General features: G+C 36.9%; 1 protein-coding gene across 2 annotated transcripts; it reads right to left on the bottom strand.

Moving 5' to 3' along the window:
• Positions 1-850: 850 nt before the first annotated feature.
• LOC110114956 (glucose-6-phosphate 1-dehydrogenase, chloroplastic) lies at positions 851-11,636 on the bottom strand. 2 transcript variants are annotated; one of them, XM_020848031.2, is made up of 10 exons: positions 11,272-11,636; positions 10,114-10,301; positions 9,942-10,036; positions 9,694-9,808; positions 4,927-5,132; positions 4,052-4,201; positions 3,708-3,828; positions 3,382-3,611; positions 2,118-2,318; positions 851-1,273 (listed from the first exon to the last, which is right to left on the bottom strand). In XM_020848031.2, exons 1-10 carry the CDS (start codon positions 11,453-11,455, stop codon positions 1,021-1,023), a joined length of 1,743 nt encoding a protein of 580 aa, XP_020703690.1. In that variant the 5' UTR covers positions 11,456-11,636; the 3' UTR covers positions 851-1,020. The 2 variants fall into 2 exon arrangements, with proteins under 2 accessions (XP_020703690.1, XP_020703691.1); XM_020848032.2 differs by having other exon boundaries at positions 10,114-10,306; positions 11,272-11,453.
• Positions 11,637-12,379: the final 743 nt, after the last annotated feature.

The following is a 12,379-nucleotide window of genomic DNA, read 5'->3' on the forward strand; positions in this document are numbered from 1 at the left end:
CAGAAATCCTGGCCGCGTTTGAACATTCACAGTCGCCGGTCTCCCGCGGCGAAGCCTTAGCCGCACATGCAATCTCACTACCGGCCGCTACCTCTGCCGAAACATCTCCTCCGTCTGCAATCACTCCGAGTCGCCACTCAATCCCCGCCGACGCCCGTTCTGTACCGATCCACCCCACTTCAACCTGCCACCCAATTTCCCGGCGACTGAAGCCGACGTCCAGATCCGGCGGCCCTCCTCCTCCACCGGATCCAAACTCTTCAGGCCGCGAACCAACCTATCTTCCTCCAATCCAACCAAGCTCCGATCGACAACTGAATCCGACTTCTACTCCTCAGTCCAACCTCCCGAACTCCACAGGCTATCTATTCGACGCCGCCAGCCCGTCAATCGACAGATCCCGCCGAACGGTCTTCCTTACACCTTACCGTCGCAATTCAATGAAGCCTCCACCTCTCCAAGTCCTGCTCCATGCCCTGCCTCGCGCCTAAGATTGGTGGAGTTCCTCAAACCAAATCAGTCCCCTTATCTTTATTATTGCTACTATCATCATTGTTATTTTAATACTAATATTATTTATTAAAAATAAAAGAGAAACAAAAAAAGAGAGAGATTCAAAACAAAAAAAATTTCATGTGTACTTTTTGTCCCCACCATCAAATCAACATCATTGTCGTCGTCCTCATGCTAAGGTATAAATGTCACTAAACTCAAAAACTCTAGAATCCTGTTTTCAGCGCTCCTGGTGCACTGGAAAGCCAACCTGCACATTTTTCTCTAGCGTGCGTGGTGAAAGGAAACCTTGTGTGGCTCTTGTAAATAAAAAACTTTCAAAACCATGCTCTTCATCTATCTAAAAGCTTTCTTGTTATTTTCTTAAAATTAAAACAATAAAAATAACTTTTTACAACCCGAAAGAAAAAAATTCAATAATATCCGCAACAACTTTCAAAAACGAACTCCTAATTTCCCACAAAAACTTCACAACAACTAATTTTTCAGACAGTTAAAAAGAAACTCTTAAGAATCATCATTGGAAAGATCACCCCACCTGACATTATACTTAGCTGCAAGATAATGTGCTCCAACTGGGCCTCTGCTTCCAAAGGGATAGAGCTCAGGAAAAACATGTTTTTCTTCTAATTCCTTAAGTACTGGAGTGAAGAGAGCCCAGGCTGCATCAAGTTCATCACTCCTAATGAAAAGCCTACGCTCACCTTCAATGGCATCTAAGAGCAGTCTCTCATATGCATCTGGTATTTCTCTACTGTACCTGCAAATCATTCCCAGCAATTTCGATTGCAGTTTGTTTATAAAAATTAGTTGCGAAAATAAGTAGGAGAACAATCTGCACCATAAAATATTCAAGCAAATTTGGTTGTGAAAAGTTCATTCTTACCATAAAGATTTTCAAGAAATAGTAAGAAAGTTATAGCCAAATCTTTGATAATATTCAGTAGTGAAATAATAATATGAAAAGTAGTATGTTACAAAGCAGCTCTTAATTAAAATTTCCTTACCTTTTCTCTAAGATTTAGGCTTAATATGTGACAACCTTCTTACTGCTTTCTGAAGTAACTTTCGAGTTCAAAAATTTATTGAAAGCGGGAAAAAAATAATGGGCTAAAGCTGCCCCAAACGAAGTCTTAACTATCAACTGTATGTTAAGAACATGAAGACTTCGTTTGGGATGGTTTTCTTACTGCTTCTTAAAGCTGCTTTTTAGTACAACAAATAAATTTTTATATTAGAAAGATGCTTTCAGAAGCAGTAAGAAAGCCGTCCAAAATGAAGCCTTATTCTATAATACTGACTTCAGGCTCAAAATCAGCTTATTATAAGAAATTTTACATGAGTTCACGTAGGCTTCGTTTGAGAAGGCTTTCTTATTGCTTATTAAAGCAGCTTTTTAGTAAAAAATGATTTTTTTTTCTAAAAAAGCTACTTTAAGAAGCAGTAAAAAAGCTGTCGCAAACGAACCCTTAATTTAATGAATGTTTTAGGCATACAACATGTAGAGAGGAATGTAACACAATCAGTGTAAAATTCTAGCAAAGTACAATAATAAAGCTAATGCATTTCAGAGAAATAAGCTTTTGAGAGATGGGTCACTTTACTTTGCAGAATATAACAGATTCAGATTACTTCTGTCCAGCCTCATGCCTAGACCTGGAACCTTATTGTTTATCTTCAGATATATAGCTTCGTTTGGTTGCACACGGATCACAAGCTCATTAGTATTCTTATCTAGATAAGTTCCAAAGTTTCTTCTGTAAAGATTACCAGGCACATGCCTGAACTGTACTCTAATCTCCGCTCTGAAATAGTCCAATAAAAAATTCGTGATCATTTAATATTTAATCTTATTGTAACAAATAAAAATAATAATAATAAAGGCATGTTTCTCTCACTGCTCACTCAATAAAGAAAAATCAGTGTCACTTGTTAAAGATATTGTTAGCTCGTTAGTAAAGAAAACAATGAAGCACCAACAACAACATCAAGTCTTTATCCCATTATGTGGGGTCACTCCAATCTATTCACGTATATGTTTGTTTCGTATTCAATCTCTAAGAGTAAAGTGATAGGAAATACTTGAGTTTGCAAGTAATCATATCAGATGTACTTGAGTTCGCAAGCAACCCTAACAAGAAATTGGTAAAAACAGCAAAAAGACACAAGAACGATAATGAAACAACCCAAAATAACTGTAGATTTTTATTAAATACTCAAAGGAAAGAAAACATAATAAAAGATACAATTGATCCTCTATTCGAGAGGAGGATCGTTCTCGCCCAATCTCTAGACACCAAGTCTAGAGCCCAAGTCACCCAAGAGACTCCAAGAGAATACAATATTCAAGCATGTCCTATCCTTCCCTCTCAAGCCTATTTATAGCCTTAGTCACCCACTCCCTACCAAAAATAGATTAATTCAAATAGCGGCAATTAAATAGGTCGTGGGATCCTATTGCTTGGGCGGCAACATGGGAGGCGGTTTAACCAGCCTCCTATAGAGTAAGGCCGGCCCATGTGAGGCCGACTGGGTCGGTTCAGAAACTGACCTAACATAAAGCCACTCATCCACCTAAGCATCCTCATCTCAGCAACACTTAGCTTAATATTATGCTTCTCTTTTAAGGATAGGAATCCATCATGATCATATTGTGTCATGATATCTTAAACAAACTATTCTTTTCAAAATGATATGTTAGATTTGGTCATTTTGAAAACAATTGACAGGAATGATAAATTTGGTTTATAATGACCTTAAAATGATAATCTTTTAAAGGTCAAATGCTCACCAACTCCAGCTGCATACAGTATCGATGTTGTTGAAACAACATATTAGTATGAACAAACATGATATAAGCAATCTTACCCATTGGAATGCAATGCCTTCCCAGCTTTCATCAGAAATGGCACACCATCCCATCTAGCATTATCAATAAACAATGCTGCTGCAGCAAAAGTTGGAGTGAGGCTATTATTTGGCACTTTTGGATCATCAGTGTAAGAAGGATAAGATTTTCCTCCCTTTGAGTGACCCTTATATTGCCCAACTATAACATCTTCTATTTCCAACGGCCTCATTGATTTCAACACTTTCACCTGAAGATTGGAAAATAATTCAATTATAAAAGAAGGGAATCAGGCCTCGAAGGTCTCGTTTTGAATCGATGTAAGAAATTATTGAAATCTTAGAACCTTCTCATTACGAATATCTTCTGCATCTAAGCTGACTGGTGTTTCCATGGCAAACAATGCCAGTATCTGAAGAAGATGGTTCTGCATTATGTCCCGGATTATTCCATAGCTATCAAAGTAACTGTAAGTTGACAAAATAATCACATGTGAAGTTTGGATTTTGATTGATGAAGGTTTCGTTTGGGACAGCTCTTGTAATGCTTTTTAAAACTATTTTCTAGTACCAAAATTTAAATGAATTTAAAATTTTTGTACTAAAAAAGTGTTTTAGAAAGTTAGAAGAAAACCGTCCCAAACTAAGCCTAAATCAGTATGTGCACATAATAGTTATAGGATATGCATACCCGCCTCTACCCTCTGTTCCAAAATCCTCAGAGAATATGAGCTGCACATTTCTGATGTATTGTCGTGACCAAAGTGGTTCAAACACGAGATTTGAGAAACGAAGGACTGATAGATTCTCTACAAGTTCTTTTCCCAAGTAATGATCAATCCTGCATAAACCAGCTGACACAAGACAATCAAAATACAAAGATGAAACCTGACTGCTGGTTTCTGATAAAAGAGTAAGATTTAGGCTTCGTTTGGGACGGTTTTTTTACTGTTTCTTAAAGCAGCTTTTTGATAAAAGAGTCTGATGGAAGCTACTTTAAGAAGCATTAAGAAAGTCAACGAAGCCTTATATCTAGGAAGTTTCATACATAGCATTAAAAACTTATCTATTTACATATCCAATATCTAATTTCTTTTATTTACATGCACAGCATCCTAATCTTTAAATAGCAATACAGAAACCATCTCTCACTTCTCTGTAAAATTAACTGCTGCTCCTTAACAGAAGAGCCCATAGTCATATCACTCTACTCTGAAAGAAATAAGGCCTGACTGATGAGGATGAGGAGGTTAACGTTAGGTAAGCCATGAAACAGCTTGGAGACTTTCTTGAGAGAGATGGTAATGGAGGCTTCTTCAACAGACGAAGGGGACAGGCGAAGGCGATCTTTTTCCATATAGACAAGAATGATATGGTGATGGGTAGGTATGACAGAGGGTTCTTCCATTCAGGAGTAGCAGGTAAGCTAACATATGAGTGAAAGATGATATTTTTGTTGCTATTTAAATATTAGGATGCTGTGCAAGTAAATAGAAGGAATTGAGTGTCAAAGAGGTAAATTTTTAGTGTGATGTATGTAAATCCCTCTTAAATCTAATGGAAAACCTGAAAATTTGATCTTCCGTTAAATATTGCTTCAAAGATGCTGTAAGCTCTCTGGAAGATTCAGAGTCACGTCCAAAGGGCTTCTCAACTATTACTCTAGTCCATCCAGTAGGAGAAGAAGCACCATAGGTAGCGCATCTGACGACATCAACGAATATATTTGGAGGGATTGATAAGTAAAATAATCTATTTGGCACTCTTCCAGCCTGAAACAAATTTAAACTGACTGAAAAAACAATATTTTCATTTTTCCCTTTATACTTAACAACCAAAATAGTAACAGAAATAGAAGGGGAAAAAAACTAAGAGATTAGCAGATAAGCTCTTCATGATTGTATAATGGACTAAATACTTAATAAGTAGAAAATATATTAGTTGAAGATCATCAGACATCAATAGATGAAACACAGAGTACACAGTAGATTGATCCAAATGAAGTTGAAATAAGTTGAAGAAAATGTATAAAGGTAAAAGCTAAGATCTAAATGAGATATTAATTCATGATTGGAGAGTTATGGAAAAAATTAAAATAAATTGATTTAAATAATGAAAACATTTTAGAATACAAGGAACTCAAGATTAGTAGAAAAAAAAAGCATGTGATATTCAATGTTAGTAGATGCGAAATTGGTAAGTATATTCTCATGTTACTAGAAGATCAAATACTACCTAGACGGTCTTCACAAAAAAAAAAAAAAAATACGGGGGGGGGCGGGGGTTTTGTCATGGCGCTTGGATTGGCAGCACTTTGATGCGAGTACTCTCTAAGTTTTGGCAAAATAATTCAACGCGGCGGCACTGGGGGTGGCATGGTGGTGCTGTGGGCTCTCTAAGGGAGCGTGGGGCTGCAGCGCTAGGCTAAATTTAATATTTAAAACATCCAAATTCACTATTTCATTCGATCTATTTCTCCTAGAACTGTCGGTTAGTGAGATAAAAGGAGAGAATCCTAGAGAGAGAAAGTCCATTTTGAGCCACTTCGAGTCATTTTCAGCTGACGACCTAATTTTGAAAGTTACTCGAATCAAGTTATGTTGCATTTTGCCTATCTCAAGTTTTAATAATTCGGCGGTTTTGGAATTTTCCTGATTAAAAATATAAATTTCCAGTGTTTGAACAAAGAAAAATTTTAAACGAGAAAACTTTCACCACATTAACTTTTTTAGCTACACTGTATTGGATTTGACAGTTAAAATACTGCTCATATGACAAATATCTGAAATTCTATAAATAGTCCAATTTATGTTTAATTTCTTAAATGTTTTGTTATATGGCATAATTAATATATATGGTGCTTCTCTGAATGATAATCTATCAATATATGAGGAGTTTGATGGGAGTTTTGTTATATATCGGCGAAGTTTTGTTGCGGATATTCTGAAAGTGCTGAGAGCACTGAAAGCCGTAAGGGCCAGGAGTTCCGAATGATAAGCATATTGGTTTTGGAGTTCTAAATGAAAGACATAAGGGTTGGAGTTCTGTTACTTTGTACTCTGCACTATGTGTTTATTTACATTCTAGCTTAAATTTGATAACATGTTTAGTTATCTACAAAATCCTACGCTATTCTAACACGGCTTTACATTATTAAGAATGGAATAACTGCTTTATTTTTAAATTATTGGTTTGGAAATTATTAAGTGATTTTGGTAATGTAATTTGCTAAGTTGTGTTAGCTCATTCTATATTTTGCATTTCATTTTCAGGTCATGGTAGGGGTGAAGGGCCGATTGAGTGTATAAAGCTAATTTTTTAGTCTATTTTTTGTTTTAGATTTTTGAACTGTCCTGACATTTCTGTATTTCCTGCCCTGTGTTTTTCTGCTGTCTAGAACTATGATAGCAATAACCTGTAATATATACTTTTGTAGATAAATAGAAAGAATTTTTTTTTGGAACACTAAATTTATGTATAGTAGAAAAATTAGTACTTCTGGTGTCTATATCTGAAAAGAAATATGATATTTCTCCAAATAAAAGAACTTGGTATGTTCGATTTTAGCTCTGTTATGCCACCATCCAACACGGTGTGACATGTATCTATGGATCATATCGAGTTGGGTTGTGATATGGATTGAGTAGTGAATTCCTTAAGTTCATTGGATTTAGGTTAGTTGACTAATTTCGGTTGACCAAAATGAGGAGAGAAGATAATTCTGGTGGAAAGTCTAGTTATGCTCGAGCAAATTGCATTGGCTGGCCAGATTGCCAAGTGCACCTCAATCAGCAAAAAAATGTGTCTACCACTTCCTCTTCTTCCACAATTGATTTAAACCCTAACCCTAAGTTTGTTTCCATTATTTAGTTATGGGTAGGACCATAGCCGTCGGATAATATAGGTCAGAAAAACTGTTGTTTGGCGACGGAGGTCGGAAGGACCGTAGTCGGAGAAGTGGATAGGAAGGACCATATTCGATGGACGACGGAGGTTGGAAAGACCGTTGTTTGGCGACAAAGGTCGGAACGACTGTAGTCTGCGAAGGAGGTCGGAAGGACCATAGTCGACGAGTGACATAGGTTGGAAAGACCATTATCGATGAGCGACAGAGGTCGGAAAGACTGTTGTCTGATGACTGAGGTCGGAAGGACCGTAGTTAGTGAAGGAGGTCGGAAGGAACATGGTCGGTAGGCGATGGAGGTTGGAAAGACCGTTGTTTGGCGACGGATGTCAGAAGAACCGTTGTCTGGCGACGGAGGTCGAAGGACCGTAGACCGTAGTCGGCGAAGGAGATCGGAAGGACCGTAATTGGTGGGTGACGGATTGAGGTTGGAAAGACCGTTGTTGGCAGGCGACGGGAGTCTTAAAGACCGTTGTCTAGCGACGAAGGTCGGAAGGACTGTAGTCGGTGAAGGAGGTCGGAAGAACCGTAGTCGGCGGATGACGGAGGTCTGAAAAATCTTTGACAACGAGCGACGGAGGTCAGAAGGACCTTAATCAGCAGGCGACAGAGGTTATAAATGTAAAACTCCTTAAGTAAAAGAAGTTAAACTCTTAAACATTGAGGCGTCATTTGGTGTAATGGTTGAAATTTCATTAAAAAACTTCACAATTAAGTGTGCTAATCCCAGAGTAATTTTGGGAAGGGTGACCTACTGCGAAGCTACACCAAAAGGACAAAACCGTGAGACACTTAGGCCAAAGTGGATAATATCTCGATAGTTAAGAGTTTGAGATGTTATAGAAAAAAATCGTAGTCTGGCGACAGAGGCCGGAAGGACATTGTCGGGTGGAAGTCCAACAATAATTGGAAGTTGCATAGAAGTCTAGCGTTAATGGCCTGTCAGAAGTCCAGCGTCAGTTGGTGGTTGAGCGTAGTTCTGGCAATTATTGTGATCTGGGCAGAGATCCGAAAAAGGTCCTACCACAGTCGATAGCCGGGAAAAAGTTCGACGATAGTTAGTGGCAAAGCAGAAGTTTGACATCCTTCGGTGGTCGGGTGAAAGTCCGACGGCAGGCGAAAGTCTAGCTTCGGGCAAATGTCTGGCGTCAAGCAAAAGTCCGGCGTCCGTCAGTGGCCGGGTGGAAGTCCGACAATGGGCGGAAGTCCGACGTCGAGCAGAAATCTGACGGAAGTACGGCGATTAGCGGTGATTCGAAAAATGTCCGGGTGGTGGTGGAGGAGGAGCTTGGTGGCAAGAGAGATCTCAGATTTCTCTTCTTCCTCTCCTATTCTTCCTTGCTTGGGTCCCCTCTCTTCCTCCTCTGGTCCCCCCTCAATGAAGAATGAAGGGTCTATTTATAGCTTTCTAAGAGTGCCATGGCCAGTAAATATGAGTGAGATCAAGAGTAAATTGGGAGTGATTTGAATGGACGGTCGATGTTAATTCCCTTGATTGTAGACCATTTGATGGCATTTGAATATCTTAATGATATCATAATTTGAAGATCTTGGGCTCGTTGGATTCGTCAGATCGAACCGCTAGATTCGACTATAAGCATGTCATGTTTGGAAACCGTTTAGTAATCCAAATTATGGTTTAAACCTTCCAAATATGCTTCTAAGTCTTCGATTTGGACCAATTTGGGCTCAGATTGAGTCGAATTTGGTGTCGTTGTATTTTTCTTTTCGAGACGTTCAGTTCGACTATAAGTTTGTGAAATTGGAGTTCATATGGGAATTTAATTTCGGATGTTTCCAACTTGATTTTGCCTCGAGATTCGTGCCCAATCAAGATAATTTTTTGATGATATATCAAGTATGTTTGACTAAATGATGGATCCTAAATGTCTTTCCCCTCATGAATGATATATGGCATGTATGACTAGCATAAGATCCTTCATATTATTCTAGTTATTTGAAGAACTATTTGTATGAGAATGGTGTAAGTAAATTGTGTGAACATAAGGGTTGTGTGACTACCATGTAAATGAACCTCGCTATAGTTACAAAAGAAACTGCAAACTAAGTTCTCTATACACGGCTAGATACATCACAAGGGAGTAGAGTGGGGGACTGAAGCCTGCCCTCCATTTTTATTTCTCTCATTTTATTGACCTCAACTTCTGTTGGTTTGTTTCCTAGCTTCTTTGGTAATTGAGGCTTTTTTCTCATCCCAACATCAATAGCATTGACATTAATTGCTACTTTAGTGGGTTTGATTACAGGACTTTCTCATAAAACTGCAACTGTTATTTAATCAAAGATGAGAATGAGTGATAAAGAACTATAAATAAAAAAGAAGACATTCTAGATTTCGAATGATAGATGGAGATTATAATAACCAACATTCCGGATTGTTCACAAACATAGTAAAGGATTATTTTTACCTCTCTCTCTTTTAGTTTCTTATCTAACTCCTTGAAGTTCTCTTCAGAATCATACTGTCCTGACTGGTAGAAACACCTCTGGAGAAACTTTTCCATCTTGTCACCACAATTTTCCCTGCAAAGTAAATTAGGGAAACAATTGATTGAGCCGTTTCCATTGCAAACTTTGAATTGTTATGAAATAACACAATGCTTCTTCAATAATAAAAAAAGAAGTGATCTAACAGTTCAAGTCGGGCAAGAGAAACCTTTTATCTATTCTGCATGTAAGTGTTTTGCTAATCATGTTTCTCAGCTCTTCATCAGACATCTTACTACGGGCATAACCAAATATAGTAAAATGCTGCATAAGCAAATTATTCAATGTCACAAGAACTGATAGATCAGAAACAAAATCATTCACATTCAGCAAGAAGATACCTCAGGAAGAAAATTCTCATAATAGAGTGCAAAAAGTGCAGGAAAGATTTTCTTCTTGGCAAGATCACCAGAGGCTCCAACAACAGTGACACTCACTGTAGTTTTATTTTGCTCTGAACTTGAAAAATGATCCGAGCTAACTTCAAAATTTGTAACAGACCTATCCACTATTGAACTGTCGGCAAAGCCTACACTAAAAATTTTCAGTAAAAAAATACGCAGAAAAGAAACATAGGATGCGCTAGTTCTAAACAATGAGCCAACTAATTTAGAAGCTGATCTCTGGCAGTTTATAAAAATAAGTAAATCCTATAAAAGCACATCAACAATCAAAAACCAATAAATAGCATATTTTCCTTCATAGACCTTTAAACCTCTAAGGGCATCTCCAACCGAAAAACCCATTTTCCACTCTAAAATACAGAAAAATTTTAAAATGGTGTAATCCATCTCCAATTGCACTCCATTTCTCTCCTCTTTTGCGCGCTTCCTACGAAGGTAACTATCTCTCTCCTCTTTTGCGCTTCTTCGGCAAATTCGCAAAGCAAAATTTTGGCATAGGCGAACAATATTGGCATTGCATTGTTCACCTACCGAATTTTGAAGTGAGATTTAAAGTTTGAATGCAGCAAATAGCGGACTACATACAGTGGTATGCAGCGCGGTTGGAGATGGCCTAATTTCCATTTTTCCCCTAATTTTACATCATCGTTATCCATATCTGAACTTTCTGAGCTTTGCTTTATGAATTCTTTTCCTGCATTCATTTGTGTTTAGTTTTGCACTAGATAGTAAACATTTTCTGTGAAAATTTTCAATACACCTTATATCCAAGGTACCTTAGGTCTATTCATATTCTTTCTAATGCTTCAACATTAATATTATCAGCAATTCTAATGGATGAATTTTCTACCATTTGATGTACATATCCAGCTACATAATTTTATTTTCCACCACTTCATCTTCAATAGCTATCACTGAACAATTTTCCTAATTCTTCATGTACAACGATTCAATTTTTAAATATTCTAATGTAATCACACACCATCTCAAAACAAGCTAGATTCAAGTTCGACATAACAAAATGAGCGCTGCAAAACCTAAAACCCGATGAATCCAACTTAACAAGGAATTATTTTCTGAAAAAAAAAAACTCACTATTTTCCACAGGGATCAGATGGCCGTTGGAGCATTTCATCTGAAGAAGCCTAGAGCCTGCGAAGATATGGGAACAGAAGTTGAAGTCGATTTGGCTGGCTGTGAAGAGGCATCTCTCTTGGTTCTTGATGGAGGAAGTCGAGAAGGCAGAAGAAAAGCGACAGTATGTGGAAGACAACGCCATTAGAAGCTCTAAGAAGAGAGATAAAATTAAGGAGGGCTTTTTATTTGTATAAGCAATTGGATTCCAGTTTCTTCCAATTCGCAAGTAAGTGAATTAGCGGATTGCCCGAGAAACAATAAATCATTGCAAGAACGAGGAGGAAACGAAGGAAAGAATAAAGCGGGAGTTTTGATGATATCCATTAGAGATTAAGGATGTGAGGCTCTTGTAGAATTTAGGAAGTGGATAACGGCTATATTTTATTCGGGAAATAATTATTATAATTAAATAATAATTTAAACTTGTAATCAAGATTATTGGTTAATTTTATTAATTATTTTGATTTAATTTATAATAAAAATTTTCATTTGTTAAAATGAAATAATAAAGATAAATTTCAATGAGAATCATTATTATTTTTTATGACAACCATGACCTTCAAAATTTTATTATTTTTTTTAACCTTCAAATTTTGCTACTATGTATGATTGCATTTTTTAAATCCTTTTTGAAGTTCAAGATTTATCGGTTAATTTTTTCTTAAGTTTCATTTAGGACAGTTTTTTTAATGTTTTTTAAAACTAGTTCTTATTTAAAAAAATTTATAATTCAAAAAAAAAAAAGTATACTAAAAAATTGTTTTAAAAAATAAGTAAGAAAAGAATTTTGAATGAAACCTAATAGAAAAGTTTAATCTCATTTTTTAACCAAAAAATACTGTATTATATAATTATCAATAATATATATATATATCAATGTATTACATACATTTTTATTTATTAACAAAAAAAGTAGTTCATTTTGCCATGACCCAAGAAGTAAGAAAAGTTATTATATCCGGACAAAAAATCGGAAATTCGGGCATATACCGAGCAATACCGAGTGCTCGGTATCGAGCTCCAGGTGACGTGGCGCGTTGTTATCGGTCTCTGGACGCATTCGGTT

Source organism: Dendrobium catenatum, unplaced genomic scaffold, assembly GCF_001605985.2.
Source record: "Dendrobium catenatum unplaced genomic scaffold, ASM160598v2 fragScaff_scaffold_211, whole genome shotgun sequence".
NCBI lineage: Eukaryota > Viridiplantae > Streptophyta > Magnoliopsida > Asparagales > Orchidaceae > Dendrobium > Dendrobium catenatum.

Excerpts from the sequence above, each read along its gene's own strand:
- LOC110114956 (XM_020848031.2), bottom strand. The coding sequence starts at position 11,455 with ATGGCGTTGTCTTCCACATACTGTCGCTTTTCTTCTGCCTTCTCGACT. Across the intron at positions 10,302-11,271 it reads TCTGATCCCTGTGGAAAATA|GCTTTGCCGACAGTTCAATA; the intron begins GTGAGTTTTTTT and ends TTTTTAGTGTAG. Across the intron at positions 1,274-2,117 it reads AATCTGTTATATTCTGCAAA|GTACAGTAGAGAAATACCAG; the intron begins GTAAAGTGACCC and ends AATGATTTGCAG.